At 41.8% G+C, this 27,553-nt stretch overlaps 1 protein-coding gene across 1 annotated transcript in view; it reads right to left on the bottom strand.

Annotated features, from left to right (window-relative positions):
* Window positions 1-27,553, bottom strand: part of Ros1 (ROS proto-oncogene 1, receptor tyrosine kinase) — a 117,380-nt gene that overhangs the window by 21,939 nt on the left and 67,888 nt on the right. The window contains exons 28-37 of the mRNA XM_041654206.1: window positions 25,288-25,487; window positions 23,674-23,818; window positions 22,723-22,955; window positions 22,454-22,630; window positions 17,409-17,577; window positions 15,902-16,019; window positions 12,182-12,372; window positions 8,861-8,944; window positions 4,827-4,962; window positions 1,940-2,102 (exon numbers count right to left, since the gene is read on the bottom strand). Coding sequence (XP_041510140.1) covers window positions 1,940-2,102; window positions 4,827-4,962; window positions 8,861-8,944; window positions 12,182-12,372; window positions 15,902-16,019; window positions 17,409-17,577; window positions 22,454-22,630; window positions 22,723-22,955; window positions 23,674-23,818; window positions 25,288-25,487 — 1,616 coding nt within the window. The remainder of the gene's footprint in view (window positions 1-1,939; window positions 2,103-4,826; window positions 4,963-8,860; window positions 8,945-12,181; window positions 12,373-15,901; window positions 16,020-17,408; window positions 17,578-22,453; window positions 22,631-22,722; window positions 22,956-23,673; window positions 23,819-25,287; window positions 25,488-27,553) is intronic.

The raw sequence follows: 27,553 nt of genomic DNA, 5'->3' as shown, positions 1-27,553 counted from the left end.
AATTAATCATGAAAAGCTAGTCTAAAACTCTCCAGTCTCTCTGCCGTGAGTCTCATGTTTTAGCTCCAGCTAACAAAACGTAAGAGAAAAACTGGTGAGATGGAGATATTTTTAGGAAAATTTCCCCTTCCTAAACCGTGTATGTAGACCATTCTACCTCATCTCCCTGGTCTGAGTGACGCCTTCCTAATTCTTGGCACTCACATTGGTATTATGGGGTAGCAAGGAAGAATAAAGTAGAAGGGATTTCAGAAATGGCACAAGTCCACCAGGCCAGCAGTCATCTCAGCACGTGAGAAAACAAATAAATACAAGTTCAGTGGGTCCAGACTAGAGAAACTTACAGGACGTTTCAACTCTATCATTTGGAAATGGAAAGAATTTTAGCAACATAGATTGGCCATCCTTAGAGCAAAAGTCTCCATAAAGTAGTGACCAAGATATTATTTAATTATATGAGATTGCTCAGTCTTCTCTCAGAGAGAAATGTTACCAGAACGTAAGATCATATGTTGTATTTCTCTAAAATGCATCAACTACACAATGGCAAGCATAGCTTATAGGCAGATGCAGTCTGTCTTCTATATCTATAAAGGCTCTATATTCTATCTCCTGTGTCTATATGAGTCTCTGCGTTCTGTCACCCGTGTCTATATGAGTCTCTGTGTCCTATCACCCGTGTCTATATGAGTCTCTATGTTCTGTCACCTGTGTCTATAGGAGTCTCTGTGTTCAGTCACCTGTGTCTATACAGCATAGAGTCTGAAATCAGCCTCCATCCTCCTAAATGGTGGGAATATTGGTAGAGAGTAGAATTTCATGACATAGAAAATTCAGACGTCGGTGTTGGTAAGTAAAGTTTAGTGGAAATCCTTGTTTGTTTAGAGGTTACTAAAGTTCTGTGAGCTGCAGGGGCAGAACTCAAGAGTTAAAGCAGAAAGCACATGGGCAGTAAGTTTGAGAACGCATGCTAAGTGCTAATCTGGATCCTGAGGAATTTACTGTACAATTCTAGTGTATGTAAAGTATATTGTTATTGTTGTTTTGAGACAGTATCTCTTGTAGCTCATACTGGCCTCTGACTCTGTGTGAAGCCAAGCATGACGGTGAACATAATTCTCCTACTTCTTCCTGCAGTATTGGGAATACAGGCATGCACATCACACCTTTTTTTGCTACAGTGTTGGAATCAAGCCAGGGCTTTTGAAGTACTAGACAAGGGCTCTCCAAATCAAGCTATTATCTCAAACCTCCTCTTAGAGTACTTTCAATGGGAAATAAATCTCTGTTAGGTCTTACCTAATTAATAGCTTTAATAGTAACATAAGCTCTGGATATATTCTCCTTTAGAATTCTGCTGAAAATGAGGGAAATGATGGGTGGCTTTTGTAGCTAATAACAGACTTTCACATTCTGCCATTCTTAAAATTTAACTTACTTTTCAAATGCTTATTTATTTTATTTTTTGTGTTTTTGCCTGCATATGTGTGAGTATATGTGTGCCTGTTGCCATTAGAGGTCAGAAGAGGTTGTTGGGATCCCTTGGTACTAGAGTTACGAATAGTTATGCTTGTGAACCACCATGTGGGTGCTGGGAGCCAAACCCAGGTCCTTTTCAAGAACAACAAGCATTCCTAAGCACTGAGCCAACTCACCAGTCCCAAATTTATCTTATGTGTAGTTGACGTACTATTTGTACATAATTTTGCTATGCAACATGATGTCTGGGGTTATATGTCCATTGGATAATGGTCAAACCCAGGATATTAGCATATTCATCGCCTTAAACTCTTATCGTTTCTTTATTAGTAAACAGACTGAGATTCTGCTTTGAGACATGCAGCGCATCATGTTACTGAACTGGAAGGCCTCTCTTCCACCACTAGCGCTGGATTTCTGTGCAGCCATCTGCCTGGCAGAGCGCCGAGATGCACATTACCTTCACGGCCACTTTGATTTCGCCACTTCCCACTCCTAGGATGTCCACGGCTGTGCCTTCATACACCTCTCCAAAAGCTCCGCTCCCCAGCAAAAGGCGCAGGCTCAGCTTCTCCCGAGGGAAGGCAGGAAGATTTTCAATCTCTTCTTGGGTTGGAAGAGTACTGTAAAATAACAATATGTCTGTTCTCCCTAAGGACCTCGTATGCTCCCCAAGGTGTATACATTTGTATTTGAAAGAAATCGAGCTATCTCAGCACTTGGCAGCACTGTACATTCTAATTTGGTAATGAGAAATTTTGTGCTCCTATAACCTTCCTATTCTATCAGTTTTTACACAAAGTCTGTCACTTTACTTCTGAACACCATAGTTTCTATGTGAAAATGAAAGTGAAAGCTTCCCCAAGGCTTCTACTGCAGCTGCTTCGATCAAAATGAGGAGTTATGAAATTCTCTGGGTTGCAGATCTGTGTAAAACCTGATGCAGAGGGGCTGGAGAGATGGTTCAGTGGTTAAGAGCACTGCCTGCTCTTCCAAAGGTCCTGAGTTCAATTCCCGGCAACCACATGTTGGCTCACAACCATCTGTAATAAGGTCTGGTGCCCTCTTCTGGCCTGGAGACATACAGACAGAATATTGTGTACATAATGAATAAATAAATAAATAAATAAATATATTTTTTAAAAAAACCTGCTGGGGGCTGGAGAGATGGCTCAGAGGTTAAGAGCACTGACTGCTCTTCCAGAGGTCCTGAGTTCAATTCCCAGCAACCACATGGTGGCTTACAACCATCTGTAATGATATCTGGTGGCCTCTTCTGGCTTAAATGTATACTGTATATGTAATAAATAATAAATATATATACATATATATAAATAATATATATACACTGTATATGTAATAAATAAATAAATCTTTAAAAAAATAAAACAGCCAAAAAAAAACCTGCTGCAGATGAAGAAAATAGCACCAGAAGCAGCTGGTCCCTGGAGCTGTCCCTTCGCCTAGCTCACCTCCCTGCTTCCATGACAAAGAAGACTGACTCTGACCAAAAGGGCCAGCTCATCTGCCCCCATGTGGCCTCCCAAAGGCCAGCTCATCTGCCCCCACGTGGCCTCCCAAAGGCCAGCTCATCTGCCCCCACGTGGCCTCCCAAAGGCCAGCTCATCTGCCCCCACGTGGCCCCCCAAAGGCCAGCTCATCTGCCCCCACGTGGCCCCCCAAAGGCCAGCTCATCTGCCCCCACGTGGCCCCCCAAAGGCCAGCTCATCTGCCCCCACGTGGCCCCCCAAAGGCCAGCTCATCTGCCCCCACGTGGCCCCCCAAAGGCCAGCTCATCTGCCCCCACGTGGCCCCCCAAAGGCCAGCTCATCTGCCCCCACGTGGCCCCCCAAAGGCCAGCTCATCTGCCCCCACGTGGCCCCCCAAAGGCCAGCTCATCTGCCCCCACGTGGCCCCCCAAAGGCCAGCTCATCTGCCCCCACGTGGCCTCCCAAAGGCCAGCTCATCTGCCCCCACGTGGCCTCCCAAAGGCCAGCTCATCTGCCCCCACGTGGCCTCCCAAAGGCCAGCTCATCTGCCCCCACGTGGCCTCCCAAAGGCCAGTCCTCACCTTGGGATAGTATGGCATTGCTCCTTAATCTACATTAAGTACACTTTGAGTTTTGTTTTGTTCTGTTTGCAAGAATATTTTTTAAAAGATGATTTATTTATTTTTATTTTATGTGCATTAATTGGTACTTTGCTTGTGTGTTTGTCTCTCTGTGTGTGAGTGAGGGTGTTAGATCACCTGGAACTGGAGTTACAGACAGTTGCGAGCTGCCATGTGGGTGCTGGGAATTGAACCTGGGTCCTCAGGAAGAACAGTCAGTGCTTTTTACCACTAAGCCATCTCTCCAGCTTCAGCAAGAATCTTAATTATCAGATGCACAGTGTATTTAAAAAAAAAAAAAAAAAAAAAAAAACCTCTCCTCTGAAGAGCTGGTTTGGTTCGTTTCTGTATTATGCATCTATTTTAAATCCTGTTTTGTAGATTTCAGCAAGTAAGGCCTATGACCATAGGATTCTTTTTACAAAGAGCATGGCATAGTGTCTTATGCAAAGAAATATTTAATTTCCTTAATAATAATGAAAGTTTAGAACTCATTTTCTTACAGGGACACTATAGGCAATCATCATACAGCTTCCATAATAGAATAGGAAGATACATGCAAGACTTTTAGGACATTCTCCCTTCTCAGTCATTTAGTCTTTTTAAAGTGATACATTTCTCCTTTTTTTTTTTTTACATTTCTCCTTCTTAAGTTGGTTTTTTAATCACATGATTAAGCAATAGAAGGCAATGTGTTTGTATTTCTCTTAAGGGTAACCACAGATGATGTGGGATGCCCCTCTGTGTGCTGTGAATATGTTTTCTTTCCATTGGTTAATAAAGAAGCTGCTTTGGCCTATATCAGGGCAGAATACAGCTAGGTGGGAAATCCAAACAGAGATGCAGGAAGAAAGAAGGCTGTCAGGCAGATGCCAGCAGCCTCTAGAGAAGCAAGATGTGAGGTAACAAGCCACGGTCATTGTGGTAAAAATAGATTAATAGAAATGGGTTAATTTAAGATGTAAAAGCTAGTAAATAATAAGTGTGAGCTAATAGGCCAAACAGTTTGTAATTAATATTAAACTTCAGAGTGGTTATTCAGGAACTGGCAGGCAGGAAAGAGCCGTCTGTCTACAACATACGTCACCATTTGTCCCAAGCCACATATGAGATTAGAAGCAAATGTTACTGACAGTGATGCCCAAAGAACTCTGGGAAATGTGCGATGTGTGGACACCCTTGATACTGGGTCCACACTCAACCTATGCAATCCAAGAAGATGGCATGAGTCACATACTGTACTGCATAGCAGGCATTGGCCAGTCCCACTCCCGCCGCCAGACCTCGCAGCTCCGCCAACTCTTTGTCGTCTTCGTTGAGAACTGACAGCCCTTCCTTGGAAGCTTTGTGATTTTTCAAGCTTCTGTACCAGACTGCAAAGAAAACAGACAATTTGCCAAGTAAATTATTGGGGTTTTCCCCCTTAAAAAATGTTGGTATGTTTTAGGTGCACATATGTGTGTGAACACTGTTGAGAGAGAATAACAACATTTGATTTTAAAATACTGCCATAACAATGTTTTTAAATTAAATTTTGGTAAAATTCCATATAAAACCTATACAATTTATACACTTTTAATTGTAAAGCTTACTATATTTCTTACTACTACAAATAAATTTTGAAGTATCTTATTAAAATGCATTTCTCAAAATTAACTGTAAGCTAGGAACAAAGTTCCAAAGCTTGCAGAATAATTGTTAATGAAGCAAACTTACTTCTGCATCCAGACAATTCCCACCATTCATCATACACCAGCAAACTTGAAGGAATGCTTCCAATACAACGGCGCATTTAAAATGTATTCAGTTGATCTCTGCCCAGGCTTTCAACTGAGGCCAAGTGTAAAATGTTTCCAGTGTGATGCACACGGTACAAATGTATGTGCATGCGTGTGTGCGTGCGTGTGCGTGCGTGTGCGTGTGTGTCCAAGCTGGGGAGATGACTCAGTGGACAAAGTGCCTGCTGCATAAGCATGAGGGCCTGGGCTCAGATCCCCAGAACCCATGTAAAAGTTGGGTGTAGCACATACATGTAACCCCAGTGTTGCAGGTGGAGGTCCATGACAGGCAGCTCTTGGAGACCTGCTAGCCAGACAGCCTAGCTGATCAGTGAGCTCCAGGTTTAATGACAGACTGTCTCAAAAATAAAAATGTATTGGGATAGAAAAAGACTTCTGACACTGACCCCTGTGCTCCACATATACACATGCTTGCGTAAGTACACACACACACACACACACACACACACAGAGAGAGAGAGAGAGAGAGAGAGAGAGAGAGAGAGAGAGAACACAGCTGTGCAATACTTAGATTCTAGAATCACGGGTTAAACTCTTAGACATCTTCTGAAATGTTTAGCTGCCCCAGAGTTGAAGGAATTCCACGTGCTACCTGGTGGACTCCTTAAAACAAAAGTTCAACTCTATTCAAAGTGTTCTTGGATACCTTCCTCCTGCACTATAGAAACAGAAATACGTTCAAAGTAATGCATATCTGTTGTTCATATACGTCTGTAGAAAATTTGCTCCAACAAACAACAGCCTTGGTCCTATCTACTTGTAGAATCGTGAGTGATCTGTTCTCCCCCCCCCCCTTTTCACATTTTATAACGTTCACAAGACATTCTGTGATAAAGATTAAAATATAATTATGTCAGTAAGATCACCTGTTTGTGGTGTATATTGGTACAGGGGTCAAAATCAGCAGAAATGCTGTGGAAATGATGAATAAAATTTAAACGTTTACACGATGGTTTACAACAATATTCTGCAAAGTTGGAGGCTGAGGCAGCAGGAGCAGCCTGTTCCACAATTAGTCGGCTCTGTCTCAAAACAAAACAAAAGCAGCCAATAAAGTTCCTCACGTATCTAAGACATTGGAGTTTCACTCTGTGACATTCCGTCCGAGGGACCGCACAGGAGCATCTCCAGCCCCTTCACTGAAGCACTTCTCCCTAAGCCTCACTTGCTCTCACCCTTGCATCCTCAGCGATGGAACCACCTCATTCTCGACAGACTCTGCTCATCTCTCATCAGTGAGCCTGAAAGGCCAACTGGGACTACCAGGGCTCTTTCCATGCCAGGGTCGCCGGCACTTATAACATCCTGCTGCAACTTCTCATGCAGATATGTCTTCCCACCATTATTAAAGGACAGTCTCCTGAGGTCACTGATTACAGTTTACAACTTCCCCTTTCCCTGGCACAAGGTTCATGCTGCGGATCAGGTATGACCTCTTGCCAACCCACAGGCTGCCAGGACTTATTTTTAAGCCTTTGTTTCAATTTTACAGAGCCCTCAGAACAATGAAATTCCTAACTATGAAATTCCTAACAATGAAATCAACAACTTCGTCTTTTCTCATGCCCTCGCCCATTCCTACTGCTACAACCACATGCACTACTAAGAGAAGCAAAAACTAAATTAGCTTAGCTACTCCCCCCAGATCACCACAAATTCCAAGCACAATAAAGACCTTTAAGTCCTGAGAAAGCCAGATATCCACAGGATGTCTCAAAAGCACACAAAACATTGAAATGTTCTCATGTTCATCCACTAGTGTCATGGGTTCACGTAGTGGTGATGGAGAAAGTAGGCAGGCAAAGGAGAGATGAAGGGTTCCTCATATTACACACCCGCCAGCAGGAAGCAGACAGGAAATCAAGCCAATATGCCAACTGCCGAATATACCACAGTCAGACGAGTAACTCTGGAGGGACTGGCTTAGCGGCACAAACATCAGCTGTGTGATAGGCAGACTCCCTGGAACCACAGGTTAAAACCCTGGCAGGCTCCGCTGAAATGTCTAGTTTCCCCACTTAGCTAGAGGCGTCGCATGTGTTTTCTGGAAGGATAACCTCAGTTCAAATTCAAAGTGTTGTCTGAGACCTTTTACCTTCAGTCACTCTGGAAAAAGAATAGTGATTGGGAAAACTGAATTACATCATAGCTTTATTTCCCCAGAGAGAACGCAACCTTGTCACTTTCTCTTACTTTATAAACACAGTAAGTCGCAGCTTCCTGAATATGTGCTGGGATTTCTTTTCTGGGATCATGCTCTTCTTACCATCCTGGGTGGTGGGGGGGGGGGGGGATGCTTTTGGTATCAGCAGTAGATGGAAAACTCAGATATCTTCTAACCCAAACCAAGATACGTGGGGAACCAAACAAATGTGATGTTAGCATGTATTATGTAACAAGAACACACAAGAGGGTATGATCATGGTGATAACCCTCCAGGCCCAACTTCTTACCATCTATTGTGGGTTTTCTGTGTTTTTAACCATAATTAAAATAAACATTAAAAAGTGGTAGATCTTTAAGGAATATCATATTAACGTAAAATTAATAATGAGAAACAGCTATCTGACATAATCCTGCTGCTTTGGGGTCCTTAGTAAATGATCAGGGATTTTGACTAAGCCTATCAGTTGTCAGAAAGCAAGAGTGAGTCTCACAGATGAGAAATGGGTCTCCTTGAGAGGCCCCGTTCATTCCAAACTGAGCTGTCTGCCGGGGAACCAAAGCTATTCCAACTAGTGACTGTCACTGGCTTCCCATTAATCCTGCGCTGTTTTTGTATTTTTGGCTGCTTCTCTTTTATTTATATTCTAGCCTACAAGCCACAAAACACTTGCAATAACTAATCAGAACCATGTGCTATTTTACAGAAAGCTAAAATAGAGTGTCTTCACAAACAGTTGCATCTCAAGGATTCTATCAAATGTACACTGAAGTATTTGCCACGAGATAGCTAACCCATGCTGTGGTCTGTACCCAGGATATTCTTCAAAGGTGCATATGTTACAGCCTTCCTCTTCAGCTTGAAGTCCTTGGAACACAGAGGTTAGAGCCTAATGGGAAGTCTTGTCACTGGGGACATGTTTTTGAAGGTGATGTGGTACACCAGCTCCTTTCTCTTTCCCTTCATTTCCTAGCTATGAGATGAGGACATTACTACATCATACCCCTGCCATGAAGGGCTGCCACACACCCAGAGCAACACACCACTTACTCATGAACCAACACCTTCAAAACTATGAGCCAAAATAAGCATTTATGTGAAAGAATACAAATGCATCCCTTTGTTAAAAATAAAAAATCATAGGAGTGAGTAACTGTGAAAAGACAGTCAAGGGAAATGCTGTGAACTTTATTAACATGTTTTATCAGCTTGTGTTTCATGTAGGAAATGAGATAAACTGAAAAATAAATCAGTCAGCAAGATCTAATAAACAATTTAATACCTGCTTGTAAAGTCTAGAATACTCACCAAAGGTCAGTGGGACTGTAGTGACCAGAAGTATACCAACTAGGGCAGTAAGTATAAAACTTGTTTCTGTTATCCAAAAACCATCTAAGGATATAAATGGGAAAAGAAATTTATTCACACAAAAGAACTAAAGGATCCCACTTCTTCCCAAGCATGAACACACTGGTTAGCAGGAGCCAGTTCCTCTGAGGTTTTTACCAGCCAATGGTTTAGCAGTTGGCAGTTAGAAGTCAACTAGATGGAGATCATGTACCCAGAAAAAAGTTACTCTTCCTTTTGTTATTTTGCCATCATCTTGCTGAAGCAACCCACCTAATCTATTTTAAGACGACTAAGAAAACATGTGTGCTTCTTTATAAGGAATTCGGGACAAAGGAGTCTTTATCCTCATATATTAAAGAAATAACAATTTATTATTTTGCATTATGTGTCCACACCCATTTAACTCCACAGACATTAATCTAAGGAATACCAACATGAAAGTATGGCAAAATGTCTTTCATACGCTGTCTACAGAGGAAACAAATGTGCAGACCACAGCTTGGCAAACCCCAGTCTGTGGGGCAAACCTGAATGCAGCTTTTTAAAACTTACCATGAGCTAAGAATAATTTTTACATTTTTAAGATATTTTAGAAAAAAGAAAAGAGAGGGAGTAAAAAAAAGAAGAGGAAGAGGAGGATGAAGGAGAGGAGGTAGCTACAGAGAGCAGACAGAAGCTGCAAAACCTACACCATTTACAACTTGACTCTTGTCAGGAACTATCTTGGCAAGCACTAACTGACTGGCTAAAATATAACTAAGAACGATGGCAGTTTGTCTTTTAATTTTATGTGTATGAGTGGTTTGTTCTCATGCACATCTGTGCACCACATGCGTGAAGTTTCTGTGGAGGTCAGAAAAGAACATCAAATCCCTGGGGGAGCTGGAGTTACAGAGAGCTGTGAGCCACCCTGTGGGTGCTGGGAATCAAATCCAGGTCCTCTGCATGAGTGAATGCGCTAAACTGCCGAGCCAGCTCTCCTGGACACTTTTGATTGCAGTTTTTCTTTATGCAATTATTTGTGTGTGTTGCATATATGTATATGTGCATGTATTTGCTTGCCCGGGCACAAATTTGGAGGTCAGGAACAGCTTGTGGGAAATGGTTTTCTTCTACTACCATGGGAATGCCAGGGAACAAACTCAGGTTACAGACTTGGCAGCAGGTGCCATCTTAATGACCAAGAATGACGGATGCTTTGTGTGAAATGTAGGTGTAAAATGCAAATAATTCATTTTGCCTACTGTACAGCAATTCTACATGACAATGGGTTCATTTAAGTTAGGACTGAAAATGAAAGGCTGGTGGTAGGAAGGGGATGAGCGAGGGTAATGGGTGATCATGATCAAGATACATTATTTATTTGTGTGAAAATATCACAGTGAAGCCCATTAATATTTATAATTAACATACGCTAGTAAGAATCTAGAAATAAAAGAGATGAGTAAGATTAAATTTCCAGTCATTCGTAAAGATGTAATTCAGTCACAGAGTACTTACTTTACACCTGCAAAGTCCAGAGTTTGATTCTCAAGTGCACGCACACACACACACACACACACACACACACACGAAGAGAAAAAGAAAACTCCCAGCAGACAGATGAGAACAGACCACATAATTAAAATCTGTTTTGTTGAAGAATATAAATCAAGGTGCTACTTCCTATATATATGATATATATTGAGAATCAGACCTACTATAATTACTACAGTTCATGTAGAAAAAGTAATACTTAAAACAAATGCAATAAGAAAGCAAAGACATGAAGGTCCTAGTGATATTGTATAGGAATAAAGACTAAGATGCAATGTGCTCAGAAACAAGATATTTAAACGATACCAATGGCAAAGGGGAAATCCCACGTAAGGGATGCATGGGAGATAGTGCAGGCTGGTCTTTTAGGCTGAAGGAACTACAGGTCAAAGACCTAATTACAAAGGCTATTGTATCACAGGGACCAATGCTAGGAAAATAAACCCCTGAGGGGCAGGTCCCAGGAGGCTCCACACACCACATTGAAATCAGGAAATGGAGCAATTTCACATTGTTCAATGATGGGAACAGCCTCAAGCTTGTCTTCAGCTAAACTGTCAAGGATATGGTAGAGCTGAGAGCTCAGGCAAGAAAAGACACCTTAAATCAAGAAAGACAATGTGGAATAGCATGTGAAAACTAAGCAGTAAGAAATTAAGATGATGTGCCAGCAAGATGGCTCCTTGGGTAAAGGTGCTGGCCACCAAGCCTGGCAATTTGAGTTTGATCCCTGTGGCCCATGTAGCAAGAGAGAATCAACTTTTAAAAGTTATTTTCTATCTGTACACACATTACTATGGCAGGAAAATGCCTATGCACACATATATACAAAGAAATAAATGTAATTTTTAATATGAGAAATTGATATGTTTCTCTTCAAAATCAATTGAAGTTGCTGACTTTATAATGGGGCAAATCAAATGTGTCACTGAAGTTTCCAGCATATAAATCCTGATTAGTTTTGTTGTCCACTTGGCAATCCTGGGAATAGAAACCCACAGTTGAATAATTGCCTCTATCAAATGCCTATGGATATGTCCGTGGGGTCATCTTTTGATTTCCAGTTGATACAAGATAGCCCAGCCCACAGTGGTACCAACCCCAGGCAACTTGGCCCAGGATGCATGAGAAAGATAACCACGGGGATGTGAGCCAAAAAGCCAGACAGCAAGTTGTGATTTCTGCTTCGGGTTTTACTTCTGGGTTCCCATCTTGAGTTCCTGCTTTACTTGGCTTCCCTTGACAGTGGGCTATAACCTGTAAGTCAAATAAACCCTTTCATCCTCAAGATGATTCTGATCAGTGTTTTGTCATGGCAATAGGAAGCAAAGGAACACTGGGTGTTTAGAGAGATAATGCACAGCCTAAAGTAGGGTACACACAGGGGAACAGCTAGATAAGAAGGAAGACAGAGTAGTCCTAAGACTCTTATGTAAGAGAGCACGAGGAAGCAAATATGATGGTTGAATAGATTAAAGGCCAGATTACGGACAGTCTTGAAAGTCTATGAAAGAGATTGGAATTGGGATCATAGACATTCAGAGTGGTTGCTTATTTACAGAGAAGCAAAGTAACAAGATAAGAACGATGCTTTAAGAATACACCAGATAAACTGAACCTTTCAATAGTCTGTATGAATAGCTATTCAGCCACTATATCTGTGACTAATATTAAGACTATATCAATCTTTGCTACTAAATGTTTATGTAACAAACTAGTACATAGACAGATATGTTAATATACCTTCCACTAACATAATATCCTCACTGATTCCACTGTATTCTCCAAACCCAATATTATTTGCAGCCACTGCTCGGAACTGGAATGGTCCACTCAGGTTTGTGGACTTCCACGTGCAGATGCTACTGCAGGAGCCATTAAACACCATCTTCCACGGTAAACTCTGGTTCTGGGAATCACTTGAAGCGCCCTTTCTGCAAAAGAAACCAGTAGATTAACAGTCGTCTACAGCACATAGGACAACGTGCTGTTCTTTCTAGTCTCTCACCACTTAGCACGCACTTGACCCTTGGCCTTATTTCTGTTGTTTGATTTTCTGCAGAAGAGAGCACATTTATCAAAGTCTTGGCAATTCACAAGCAAACCAACTCCGTCCATCAGAAGAGTAAGGAAGAATCAACGGCAAAGGGAAAGCTGATGGCCCCGTTCCTGCTGTTTAAAATGCAGGAAACTGCTGAACTTCAAACACGTAATTACTTCTTTACCTTTCTTTAGCTAGAAAGTTTGCACTTTTTTTCCTTTTCTTTTTCTTTTTTGATCTTTTTGCTCCTGCATGTATGTGTGGTGCATATGGACATGTGTGTGCACAGCTCTCCATGTGTAGCAAAGGCGAGAGGAAAACATAGGGCATTCTGCCTTTGTCACTCTCTACCTTACTTTCTTGCAACAGGGTCTCTCACTAAACTGGAAGGGACACTGGTAGCCAGCAAGCCCTGGAGATCTTCCTGTCTCCACCTGTCATAGTGCTGCTATTAAAAACATGCACACAGCCACACCTGGCCTTTATATGGGTTCTGGGGATTAACACTCAGGTCCTCATGGTTTCAGAGTAAGTATTCTTACCCACTGAGCTATCTCCTAGTCTTTTTGTTTGGTCGGTTGGTTGGTTGGGTTTTTGAAACAGAGATATTGATGCAGCTAGGATGGTCTTGAACATATGATCCTCCAGACCTTTTGTTCCTACACTTTTGGATTACAGGCATAAATACCATACTTGGCTTATATTTTTAAATTTTTAAGTCTCCTGTATCACTTATAATTGACTTATGCTATATGTGGCTAAAATACACAATTTAAAATTGAAAGGATAATAATACTTCAATAAGTTGATTATAAACATAGTTCAGCCACCAAAGTTATCAATATATATGAGATTCTAAGATTCATTATTTCCTTTTACATGGGCCGATACGCTCCTCAAAGTCAGCCCACACTGATCTTCCTATAAAACAATAGCTGAGTTCATAAAGAATAAACTAGAATGGCTTTTAATAGCACCATTGACCAAAGGCAAACTCATGGTCTTCCAATTGCGTCCTCTCTGTCAAGGAAGAACACGGGGTCTGAACCTTCTCAGGTCACAGCATTATGCCATTCTGCTTTTATAGTTTGTGAAGCTTGGGGTAAGTTATGGCAATTACATTCATTGTTTAATAAAAATAGCTTTGATTTTAAGCCATAAAGTCCTCTAGGAAGGAGTGAAGCAGCTACTGGAGGACAAAGGCAATGGAAACATTGACATAAGTTGAGCACCTTCTATTTAGAATGCAACATAGTGGAGTTCACTGTGTCTTTGGTCTCATTGAGTCTTCACAACAGCCCAAAGAAACAGAGAGACATCAATATTCCCATTCCACAGGTAAGAAAACCGTTCCAGGAAAAGTAAACCAGTGAGGATCTAAATACAGTTAGTAACTGGAATTAGTGACATCCCTCTATTCTTGCAATCAATACCCAGTCAACCTATGCACGTGACCTTGGCTAGAAATAAGGTCGTGGCACATGTCACTTAAAGATGAAAACATGCTACGTGAAGGTATGTCATAGTTCAATGTCTAGTACCCTTTCAGAAAAGGGAAGGGTGAGCCCAGATACATAAAATAGAGTATGAGATGCTGGAGTGAGATACATATACAAGTCAAGTAACACCAAGGGAGTCAGGCCCAGTACAAGAAGCTGAGACAAGGTGGGAAAGGAGTCTTCACTAGAAAGTCAAAAGGGAGTGTGCTTCTCCTTACACCCTTATGTCGGACGTTTTCTATGTGTGTTTTGTTTGTTTTTTTTTTTTTGTTGTTGTTTTGCTTTCAAGACAGGGTTTCTCTATGTAGCCCTGGCTGTCCTGGAACTCACTCCATAGACCAGGTTCACCTCAAACTCAGAGATCTGTCCGCCTTTGCCTCCCCAGTGCTGGAATTAAAGGTGTAAACCACCATCGCCCGACCCAAAGTCAGATTTCTAGTCAGCTGAACTGTAAGAGGAAATTTCTGTGGCTTAAGTTACCAAACTGGTGTACCTTCCCCACTGCTCTTACAGCTGAGGCAAGAGGATCACAAGTCCACGGAATAACCAGGCTGTAGAGCAAATTCAAGGTCAGTCTAGACAACTTAGTGAGACTCTGACCTCAAGAAGTTAAAGAGTAGCTTGTCATGTGACTCAGCGTTAGAGTTCTTGATCAGTGTGCTCTAGGTTCAGTCTCCAATACTAGGTATGGGTGGGGATAAAAAAAATAGAGATTAACTAGAATCAGACTAGCTAATTAGACTAACTAGTCCAACTTTCTGAAGAGTTGACTCAGTGACAATACTTCTCCTGTCCTATCGTGATAATAATTTAGTGCCAATAGTTGAGATCCAGGGCAAGGGGATGCCTAATTAAACACTTAAGGTCTTACTCAGAGGAACACACTAAGGGTCCTAGCAAAAACAATCCTGTGGCCTGGATGTTCCACACTGTTATAGTCACAGGCCACCAAGATATTTTTACTAAGGACATATTTTACTGCGCATGAGAAACAGTGACAAAGTATTTCCTGAAGGTTTCGACTGAAAACAAAGCCAAGAGAATTTTCTAATGTGAGCAGGAAATTTTCTGAGGTTCTGGGGATGCCAGAATGAGACGAGGCAAAAATAGACCTAAAGCTCAAGTTGCCAGGACTATAATTATGGAAGTGACTTTTGTCCTTGGAGCCTCTTAAAGGATGGCTTCATAGTCCCGTGAGGGGAGTGTCTTGGGTATTTGGAACTCTCCCCTCGAGCTGGCATGGAGTCGGTCCTTTTGGGCCAGTTCCCTTGCTGAGCTCCTCAAACTGGCTGGGTCTGAGGGGACGCGTGCTTCTCAGCTGCTGGTTTTAGTTGACAGCACTTTCTCAGCCTCTGGAAACACATTCAAACTGCTAACCTCAGAGAGATGGAGAAGCCCATAAACCTATTGACATGGAATGATGATTCCAGCTCTTTCCCTAGACTCTGATTCTGAAGACAGTATATAGCTTTTTGCCCATTCTCACCTGAGAGCATTTAACTTATATATTATAAGTTATTGTATATATAAAATTTAGATATATTATATGATATATAGATATAGATAGATTATATAGATATACATCAGAAGTTTACAGGTATTTGTCATCTGACACCCAACATTGGCTCAGCTTTATAAGCAGAGTGGATAGTAAGTAAATATCGGTGGCATAAGCTATGATGGAGCGGTTTCTGTGAAGTTTGAATAAGCAGTGGCAGATTTCTGAGAACGATGTGGTGTGTTTCATGCTTAGAAGATCAAAACTGATGCTAGGAATTGAGCAAAGAACATAGTGAAACATACAAAAGTCCTCAAAGATTCATTTTGAAATATAAATGTACTTCGACAAAATTATCCCTTTTGACCCGCTTGTAATTAACTGCTTATCTCTTTGTGGTACACAAAACATTGTTTGATACGTACCTGATCTCAAGGATATGGTACATCAGTCTGCTGCCGTTATCTTCAGCTTTTTCCCACTGGATTGAATTTTTACTCCCTTCTAGTAATTTAGGAATGCCTGGTTTGCTTGGGACTCCAGCTTCATGGGGATAAAGAGAGAATTGACAGACATGTCAGAAATAAAAGATATTTGGTATTGACTCTCTTTCTCTGGGATACATTGAAAAAAGAGAAATGTTTTAAAGAAATATTCAGATGCAAAGTGTGTGTGTGTGTGTGTGTGTGTGTGTGTGTGTGTGTGTACATGTGTTTATGTGTGTAGATAGCAGAGATCAACCTCAAGTTTTGGTTTTCAGGAACCACCCACACTGTGATCTGGTGCTCATCCACTGGGCTAGCCCCATAGATCCACCTGTCTCCACCTGCACTAGGATCACAAACGCTCTGTCATATCCAGATTTTCGGTGTGGGCTCTGGGGACTGAACTTGGGCCCTCGGACTCACGTAGCAAGAACTCTACCTGCCAGAGCTATCTCCCCAGCCCTGAAGCACAGATTTTTCAGTGAGTATCTGAAGCTTTCATTAGTGATAGGTTAGCCAGTTAGTGGGAAGATTAATCATGGATCTCATTTTGATACAGAATAATCAATAAGTACAAATTAAAAAACCATCACAGTTTCGGAGCATTTTGCCTTCGACCCTGGCAGGAGTCAATCTGGAGTTATGGTATTCAGAATGTTAACTGAAGAGATGTGTGGGGTTCAGTTTTGCTTTTTTTTTTTTTCATTTTAGCATTTGAACGACAAAAGTTACTTTGTGACTGTTTCTTGAGCATTCAGCTACCCCGTTTCATATAGTTCTTGCTACGAAACACAATATACCTAGAGAGGATAACAGAAAACTGAAGGAAGAAATTGTTTTGCCCATCTCAGAATCCTAAAAGACCAAACCAGAGCCAGGCAGCACGCCTTTAATCTCAGCACTGGGAAGGCAAAGGCAGGCCTGTGAGTTCGAGGCCAGCCTGCTCTACAAGCTAGTTCCAGGACAGGCTTCAAAGCCACAGAGACAAACTGTCTCGAAAAAATAAATAAATAAACCAAACCAGGGCATTCTTGGTCCTTCCTATAACTACTCCTGACTCTTCTATTCAGTCACTTACACTACAGACATAGTAATGACCCTGTCGGGAGAACATCTGAGAAGGCGCAGAGGCTAAGAACACTTGCTAGTGATGCAGAGGACCCGGGTTCTGTTTCCAGCACCCACATGGTGACTCATAGTCATGTGTAAATCCACTTACAGATCCAGGAGACCCAGCACCCTCGTCTGTCTAACTTCAGTACTTAGTAACTGCACCAGGTACACAGGCAGTGTACATATATACACAAACAGTAACATACATAAATTAAAAGTAGATACAATTATTTTTTGAAGAAAGTATTATGCTTCTAGACTTGGGCTGGTGGAATTTGAAGATGTGTAAGGAGTAGAGATGTCTGCGCTGCTTGAGGAGGATGCTGATACCCACCTTTTGTCTTGAAGCTCTCTGGACTCGAGGAGCTGTTTTCTCCTGTCATATAGACCACCACCACTCGGATGTTATAAGGAGTATAGGGCTGTAGGCCCGCGATATTACAGACATAGACTGGACCTGGGCTGCATGACGCTTCAACGTGGAAAAACTCATTATATTTCCACTAGAAAAATAAATATAGCAAAGATTTTTATTCTTTTCAGAAAATTGTGGACACAGGACTTGATTAAAACTTAAATTTATTTATGTTAAAAGTAAGAACTTCTCTATGCTGTTTAACTCCAAACAGTACCCTCAAAATGCATGGCGCCATTGCTGCTTATGTCAGGTTGTAATTGGATGAGCAACCCTGTTTTAGCGTAAGTGCAATGTGGAGCACCCCTGACTGCAATGGGGAGGACTCAGAGCTGAAGCATGCTGCTCTCCCTAAATGCACGCACTAATGCTAAGGCAGGATGGCTAGGAATGGAAGCCAGAGGATAGGAGCAAGGGTGATTGCCTTCATTCCAGGAATCTGTTCATTTTAAGACCATGCTCTTATGTGTTTTGATTCTTAGTTGAAATCTACAAACAAACCAAAACCATTTGGAATGTTCCTCTAATGCCATCTTCAGATATGTGCCAGTGTGCCTTTACACACGTTCCTGGGAACCCTCAGTCCTCCAAGGAGGGAAACTCTCACCCACCATGCACAGATAGATCCTCTGCAGCAATGACGGGTGTTAAATGCAGGAGATCTTGCTTCCATCACATTTTACACATCTGATGGTCTTTAAGTTCAGCTAGGTGAAGCTTTTTATACCTTGGAATTACTTTTTAAAAATCCTTTCTATTTAGGTCCTTAAAATCATTACTTGAAAATGGCAAGTGATTTTTGTTCAAATAAGAAAGACAAAGGATGTGGCATTTTGTCAAGAGTTCATAGTGTCTTTTCCTTGGTAGCATTTCCTAAGAAGGTCAGTTTCCATAAATAAACTTTCCTCTGCATCTCCTTTTTCATTCAGCCCTCATGAGGTCGCATCATGTCATCAGATAGGCACTTTACATTAGTTTCTATTAAGTTAGGATTACCTTCTATTGCCATTTCAGGAGGCAGACCACCATGTTACAAAAAAGGGGGGAGGGGAAAAAACAGAAGGAATGGAAACAGTAAGAAGTAGACATGCTATTCAAGGCAATGCGATACTAAACTCGTGACTATGCCAGTTCCACTGAGACATAATGAAATGGCTTAATTAAACAGATGATTTAATATGCATCATGTACTCAGACTGAATGTGTGTGTGTGTGTGTGTGTGTGTGTGTGTGTGTGTAAAAGAGAGAGAGGAGAGAGAGAGAAAAAGAGAGAAGAAAGGAGTGAGGGAGAGAGATATTATTCCCAACTATACTATAAACTTTAGCCAGTCAAGTCCTGCCTTCTTAATGATATGGTATATAATTTACCTTTAGTGACTGGACTAGGGAAACCACACACTCTAGGCATCTAGAAATCAGCAGAGCTCCTAAAATGCAGGAGAGATGTTTACCAAGAGGACTTGCTGGAAAACTGGCAGCAGATTGGCCTTGAAGCAGGAGTGAATGTTCTGGGCAGGCCACCAACTTGGCAGCTACAGTGGGCTATCCCAGAAAAATCACAGGGAGTTGGAACCTTCCACTTGCCAGAAGTTAGCAAGCACAGGGGAGCAGGCTACCCCCAGAGAGACTGACTATTTATTTGCACAGTTTAGGAGAGTGATTAGCCTATAGTATTTTACAGATCAGAACTTCAGAAATACATAGTTGGAGTAAAGAACAAAAATTAAGGGGAAGAATACAGTTTGATGGGTTTCAATGAAAACAAGCCAAAGTAAAATTATTTTCCCCTGATTTTAAATTGAATATGTTCTGTTTCTATACACTTTTAAGATATTTTTAAAATTTTACGTAATTTGAGACTTAAATTAAAAAATTAGCTTGAGGGCTGGGATGTACCTAAGTTGGTGAAGTATCTACCTATTATATTCAAAGCCCTGGGTTTGATCGTCAGAATCATAATCCAGGCGTGGTGGTGCACACCTTAATCTTAGCATTGAGAAGGTGAGACAGAAGAATCAGAAGTTCAAGGTCAAGGGTTGTCTTCAGCTATATAAAGAATTCAAGAGCAGTCTGGGCTATATAAGAAAGACCTTATCTCAAAACAAACAATAAAGAAATCCTTAGCTTATGTTCTGGTTTCTGGATTTTACAGGCAAGGAAATTGTGTCAGAACAACAAATTTTACCATGATGTTTTTTCATTTATAAAAAAAAATTAATTAGAGGGAACATCTTCTAATTAATCTCCCCTCACTATTCATCCTCCAAGCGTCTCAATGTGGATTTATGGGGTCATTGTCAATAATCTTGTCATTAAGAGACAAGTCTGAGTCACTCAAAAGAGATGGAGATTCCAGCTGAAGGACATCTATCCACCATCCAGAGCCAGAGCCCTCCATTCTGCCCATGCACCTTTACTACAGGTGGTCACAAATGCAGAAAGAACCTCTTTTAGCTTCATGGTGCACTTTTCAAAAAGCAGGCTCTTACTGTGGAGAGCCCTGGATGGTCTCAGACTCAGCATCCTGCCTCCTCCCACATGCTAGAATTAAAAGAGTGTATTATCACACACCCAGTAGTTTCATGGCTTTCTAAGTGGCCTATGAGAAACCTGTACTGGAAAAGTCCGGGAACAGAGGAAGTATACAATAAAAGCACCTCCTGGAAGTCAGGAGGACTGGACCAGGAGGGCCCTGTCTGCTGCCCTCTCTGGACTTTGAGGAATGGGATGACTTAATGACTCATGTTCCTTCCATGGAGAACACCCAACTGGGACTGTTCTAGAGATGTGTCAGCCCTGGGGTTCGTCTGTGCCTAACTGGTGGCATCCGACTCACGATAGTGTCTATCCCAGTCTCTGTCTCCTCATCAAGAAAGGAAGATGCCAGGTCATTATTACCCCTCACGTCTTCCCCAGTCTGGGAAGCAACACTACCATCCTTTCCCTTGACTTTACATGAACTGCATTAAACTTACTTAAGTAACTCGAAAAGCAAACCATCCTCCAATGTCTCCAATTTAGCCTTCCTGCTGTGATGTCACCATTTTAAATAGAAAACAAACCATTAAAACAGATTCAATGTTTTTTAAAAAAGCTTTAAATTATAATCTTTCATTTGACCAACTCAATACTCGTTGCTCCATTTTCTGTCTTATCCAAAAAAATATAAAAATCACAAAAGTATATCTTTTATGGTAAAATTTTAAAACCTATGAAGAGAAAAAGACCATGAGATGGGAGGGAGGAACTTTAAAGAAATAGTGGAATGCATGTGACATATAAGTAGAAGGGGTTCCTGTTGGGAGAGGAGGGAGACAAAAGAAGGTCACTGGGGAAGAGCAGTAGTGGGGATGAATGAGAACAAGATAATTCTATCAACATTTCAGCACATATGGGGAAGGCCTAAGCGAGGTCCTTCTTCCTGCTGGTGAGATATCGCTAATCAATGGTGCCAGGGTAAAGGAGCCCTTTTTCTCTGAGGGTAGAGGCACAGGTAAGTCACCATGATCCACTAAATAACTCCACACCCTCTTTACATGTAAGCAACTCTGATTAAACTCAATGGGATATTAAAACAGACATAAAAGGATGGGGACTATGTCAGGAGAAGAGTGGGGGATAAGGGAGAGGAACAGGAGGGGAACATGATCAAAATACACAACATTCTTATATATTAAAGTGTCAAAGAATAAATTATAAATTTATTTTTAAAAATAAATGGGAACAATTTCACCTTTCAAGAGACAGTGAGATTGTGACAGTTCTAATTTGCTTTAAGCACCCCCCAAACAAGATATTTCTAACCAGTCTTTACTAAAGGGTCCACGTAAGCCCACACATATGTAGGCATGCACACCAATAGAGAACAGTAAGAACGGCAACAAGCAATCACAAAGAACTCACTGTTCTTGGTGCGACCATGTGAAAGTCAGCACGACCCTCCTTAACGGTGTCCAGTTAACTGACATCTTAAAAGTCAGTTTGGGTGCTGATTTAGCAAAGCATGAAGAATTTTGAGTAAAATAAACATTTAAACTTTATGAATTATCAGCAAACGAGTTTATATGTTGTTTCTCTTCTGTTGCTGCACTCTACTTAAATACCGTAAGGACACATCTAAACAAGGCTTCGGCTTTTGCTCATCCGTTTATTATATTGTTCACAGAAAACCCTAAATTGTGGGTTTTTAAGCCTGAAAACATATAAACCAAGTTAATTTCATTAATAACTAATATTTTACTTGATATTTAATATGAAATTAGTAAAATAACTTACATAGTTTTACATAGGTTCTTGTACTTCTATGTGTATGGATACTTTGCCAGATCTATGTCTGTTGGCCATGTGTGTGCCTGATGCTCTTTGGATATCAGAAGAGGGGGTCACATCCCCTGGACAGTTGTGAGTCACTATGCGGGTACTGGGAATTGAACTCTGGCCCTCTGAAATAGCAGCCAGTGCTCTTAACTGATGAACTATCTCTCAAGACCCTAGGTGAATTTTTTTTTGGGGGGGGGTATTGACAGGGTTCCTCTGTGTAGCCTTGGCTTTCTTGGGATATATGAGTCTCCTGAAAGACATTTCTTATCACATATATTTAGTGTGGAAGGAGATGTGAGAAGGTACACATGTGCCAAGACTTGGGCGTGGAGACCAGAAGACCATTTGTGGGAACAGGTTCTCTCTGTCTACTTTGTGAGTCCCATGGATCAAACTCAAGTCTTCGGTCTTGACCATAAGCACCTTTACCCTTGAGCCACTTCGCCACCCCTTAAGAGCAAATTAAACTTTGGACACTGTTTTGGCCAGAACTTTACCTGGATAACTTAATGCTCTCATGCCAATCTAAGCCAAAGAATATTGGCAAGCATTGTTGGTTTATACAAGAGAACATTCTGCTCGTGAAAAAAAATCCTTCCAGCCTATTGTACATCACAAAATAAGGATTTGCATCCAAAGTCTACCTTCTGGAGTTCAAACCAAAATCTGGTGAGGTTAACATTGGACGGAGCTTTCCAGTCTAACTGCAGACTAGTGTTGTCTGGAACCAAGGCAAATGGTTTCTCCGGTGTGTCAAACATGTTAACGGTGACAGCATGACTCTCAGTACACCACATTTCCTCCGAGTGGCAGGCCAGGACCTTTTTGTTTAAAAAATAAAATGTTAGTCTTTTCAGAACATGTGCATGACTATGGCGACTAGAAGTTTCCAGGACACTCAATCTCTCAATACCTTCAACACATAGAGTTGTCCACCAGATAGCTTAGTGACAAGGACAGCAAGCCTGGCATTTGGAAAATCACCCTGCCTTAGAGGCGTCTCAGGGATCGGAGCCAGGTGCGACATGAGCAGCTGATAGCGGACTGACTCTTTGGGTCCGTTTGACCTAGGCGATTCTGTCCACAGTATGTGGAGACTGGTGTCTGACAGCACAGTTGCGTTGATGTGACAAACTGCCCCCGGCACTGAAATAAACAGCAGCAAAGGATAAGGGACATGGCAACAGCACCAGGTGGTGGAAATGAGTGAGAGAGTCAGTTGAGGAACGGTGCTGTCATGTGAGCTGAACCAGCCACAGAGGTCCAGAGGAAAGTTGGCCTCTTACATAATGGGAAGTGAGCAGGCTGCCTGAAAAGATGTTGTCTATTTTTGCCTGGTGACCAAATCATTCTCATTGACGCCAGCTCAAGTCTACAGCAAGTGATGAACTACGTAATTTCGGGAAAGCTTTGTGACGATCAGCAGACACGGCTGAAAGAAAGGAGCGCCACCTGCAGAATTTCGATCTCTTTTTAAGACCGTGGAGTTGTATTACCCTAAGCCTCAGGATGCTGAGCGCATGTCAGGTTACATCTTGGTTTTCCTGTCTCGCCACATGTGCCGAGACCTAGGAATACATGGGAAGAGACTGACACTCTGTGGTAAAACTAAAGAATGTGTTTCTTGGTTGAACTGCATGTGACGCTTCACCTCCCGGTCACTTTGTGATTTTCTTGGACATTACTCAGCCCTGTCAAGGGCTAGAGCCAGGGTCAAGTCACTGACGTGTTTTTCCCCGAGTTCACTGTTCTTGTTAAACTTTAAACACTCCCCATAATGATCATTACTTAGTATTCAGATAAAAAATACAGACACATATCATCGAATTCCACACTATAAACCCACAACAGCCCATAAACTCACCTCCACTTTTAGTTTTTCCCTGAATCTCTTTTCCCAGAAGTAAATGTTCTAAAGGATCTGAATAGTAATTCTTCACAGCTACCTGAATCACATATGTTGAAAATGGCTGCAAACCTTCAATACGGGCTACATTCTCCTGTGATTCCTGTAATTGATTTTTTTAAAATAAGCATTTAATTCTTGTATGTCATAGAAATGACTGAAAACAGTTGTCCTGGATGATTCATGATACTGCTGTCTCACTATTACAGGTTTGACATGTTTGCCACTTCCATGAATAGGTGACAAATGACTAGCAGTCAGCTCTCAGCAAACGTGAAGTGACTCACTTCATGCAGGCAGTGAGATCCAGAAGAGGGCAGTAGTTCCTTACGTTCTCATTGCACTGGGATGTGGGAACACACATTTGCAAACTTAGGTGACCACAGCAAAACATCAAAGAAAGGCAGTTAAACACCCTGAGAAATGAAGTCTAACGGGGTAAATAACATCCCTGGGGTGCTGGTTCTCAACCCTGGCTGTGCCTTAGAACCATCCAAGAAGGGTCTGAGCACACTGTGCTTTGGTGCTGCTCTCAGCGATTCTGATTGGGTTGTCTTGGTTGGGAGTCACTGACTTACACCTATCTTAATCAATTTACAGTCAAGAAACTAGAGTAAGTCTAATAACAGAAAGGTCCGGCATCACAACATAGTCTGGCCAGCCAAATGACCCAAAGAATGTTGTGTGCTTTATGATAACACATAGTATCTCATGCCCAAAGCTGATGATCAATTTCCCCTCTTTGAATTGATTAAATAAAGTGAGTAGAAAGCAAGCTATTGGACACAGATTATTCCATTACTCTGATAACCAACACCAGTATTGAAGTGAATAGTGACAGTTCATTCATCCAAAAAATAGCTAGATCAAAGCACAGCGATATGTGCCTGCAATGCCATGACTACAGGCATGAGGCAAGGAATTCTGCAGCAAATTCAAGGTCATCTTTGGGCTTGGGGTGATGGGACTAGTGTCCATCCATCTAAGACTATACAGTAAGATGATGTCTCAGAGAGACAGAGAGAAACAGGGACAATGAGAGAGACTTAATGTATACTTACTATTTCACAGCAACTAGGGAAACCATGACAAATTACAAGCAGATGTGTCCCTAGAGTATGTGCCACAACACACAGGACAAATAGACAACAATATTCTATATATTTATGGTAGATAAATGCTGTGAACAGACACATAATAGTCATGTTCTCTCTGCCTAACTCACTCCTTGCTCTTCTGTTGGATAGCTAGGTCATGGGAACAAGGCTTTATCACTCTTGGAACAATCAAGAAGGGGACCAAACAAGAAAGTTACCGTGACAACTCATATCTAGTGTTAGTAAATATCCCTATGTTTAACTTACTTCCAGACAAGAAGACTAGATACTATATGTGTATGTATATATAATATATATAATAACGTGTGTGCACATATATATATATACATACATATTGATCATTTGTTGACTGGAGGAGTTTTGAAATGGGCATCTTTGTCAGAACACATGGTTGAAAGGGCTACATAAGGAAAGCACATTTTATAAAAACAAAAGCAGCCAGTTCCAGACTTACCAGCATTCTGTGTTTCCTGCTGTGGTTGTTTGTCCTATTAGCTTCTGTATAGTAGACCAGGTATGTTGGTGTGGAGCTGGTGATGCCATGCCATGTAAGCTTTGTCTTGACTGGAGGTAATTTGAGTGTAAGGCTGGTGTTTGAGGCATTCAATATAGTTGCCTCTACCACGTCTGAAGCTAAAGACAGATACGCTTTATCTAAAATAATAAGAAAAAAGACACATATTAACTAGTAGAAGGTGATTAGGTGGAAGAAGAAGGGAAGAGTAGAACACTGGGAGAAGGAAATGGGTGAGTGTGATCAAAATATGTTATGCAGGGCTGGAGAGATGGCTCAGTGGTTAAGAGCATTGCCTGCTCTTCCAAAGGTCATGAGTTCAATTCCCGGCAATCACATGGTGGCTCACAACCATCTGTAATGAGGTCTGCTGCCCTCTTCTGGTCTGCAGACATACACACAGACAGAATATTGTATACTGTATACATAATAAATAAATAAATACTTAAAAAAAAGAAAAACAAAACAAAATATAACCCAAACCAACATTATTTATTTAAAAAATATGTTATGCACATGTATGAAAATGCCACAATGCAACCCATTGTTATATGCAATTAATATATGCTAATAAAAACATTAAAATAAAAAATAGCTCTAGGTCAGTTTGGACTTCAAAACCCAAACAACTCAAATACTCTAAAAGGGAAGAACCAGGTCATAAAAACAATTATATCAAGCAAAACCCAATATCCAGCAGTGAATCAACTCCTACAGCTCAATCAAGATCCAGCAACCAGGACTCACTCACTCATCCATTCAGTAAATCAACTTTTGTAGCTCAATGTCCAGCATCCAGGACTCACTCTTCTGGCTCCAAAGCGTTTGAATAGCCCTGCCTCTCTGTCTCTACCATCCATAGCACACACATAGGGTCAGGCCAGCTCCATCCTACATCTGCCGCCATCCTTGGTGGTTTTACCAGTCCTGGATCTCCAATACGCTAAAATCTCCACTGCAGCTAAAGCTGCACCTCCGCCAGCGGCATCCTTGGTCTCTCTGTGTTACATGGTACCCCATACCCCAGCTGTTCGTGACCCCTTCAGTCCTACAGTTCTGCAGCCAATGCCAGTACTGTATGGAACTCACACATTGCCAAGCTTGATGGCAACTTGAGATGAAGACTTGGTCCCCACTGGACAACAGTTTCTGTGTGTTGACCCCAAGGAAATGCTCCCCAGATTCCATCTCAGTGATACTGGTCTCTTGTTAGTCACGGTTGCCTATTCAGCAGCAGCTGACTAGCATCTGTTAGCCTAGAAAAGCTAAGGCTCTGTTCCACAGATTCTTAACTCAAGAATATCACACGCTAGAGTCTTTGCTTCCCTTTGACACCCCACAAAGCGGCCTCCATCACCTGCACCTCTTATTAGGGTTCAGGCATTATGCTGGCCGGTGCCCCCCTCAGCTGGCAGGATGCTTTGCCAGCCCCCAGGCAAATACCTAGCCGACCTCAGAGTCTTACAGCTGCGCATGCTCTTATCAGGCAAATACTTAAGTCAGCCTGGGGTCCTACATATCACTACGTCATGTGCTATGTGAGTACATCACGCGTTGCGAGGATGTATAAGGCTCTGTATGCACGCATTCTCGAAGCGTTCTTTATAAGCAAGCTCTGCCTTTGCCTTGCTCTCTTACACACGAGTGGACTGTCACGAATCCCCCTTTTATGCCGCTATCAATAGACTCCTATGTGGGGTTGTTGTATGCTGTGGTTCGTTCTCGCCTCTGCTAAACTACAACACCTCTCTGCCAGAACAGTACAATGAGAGCTGAGCATTCAATGGCCTGTTCTAGCCAAAATTCCAAAATACCCCAACAGTCCCTTCCAAAAAAAACAAAACAAGACAAAACAAAACATGGCCAGGTGCATCAGAAACACATCTCACTCTCGGCTGCCAATTTCTGTGTTAGTCTGCTTCTCTGCTGCTGTGATATAACACTGGCCAAAACCAATTTGGAGGCAAGGTGGGGATTACCTCTGCTTCCACTTTGCCAGTGACATTGGTCACTGAGGGAAGCCAGAGCAGGGATTGGAAACAGGAACCTGGAAGCAGGAACTTGAGCAGAGGTCATGGAAGAATATTGCTTAATGGCTTGCCCCTCATGGCTTTCTCGACCTGCTTTCTTATACAGTCCAGGACTACCTGCCCAAGAGAGGTATCACCCATAGTAGACTGGGCCCTCCCTCACAAATCATCAATCA

This window comes from Microtus oregoni, unplaced genomic scaffold (genome assembly GCF_018167655.1).
Source record: "Microtus oregoni isolate MIOR12 unplaced genomic scaffold, Mior012 000006F_ref0000085, whole genome shotgun sequence".
Classification (NCBI taxonomy): domain Eukaryota; kingdom Metazoa; phylum Chordata; class Mammalia; order Rodentia; family Cricetidae; genus Microtus; species Microtus oregoni.
Note: the sequence above shows the minus strand (reverse complement) of the source record. Positions and strands in the feature narration are given on the sequence as shown.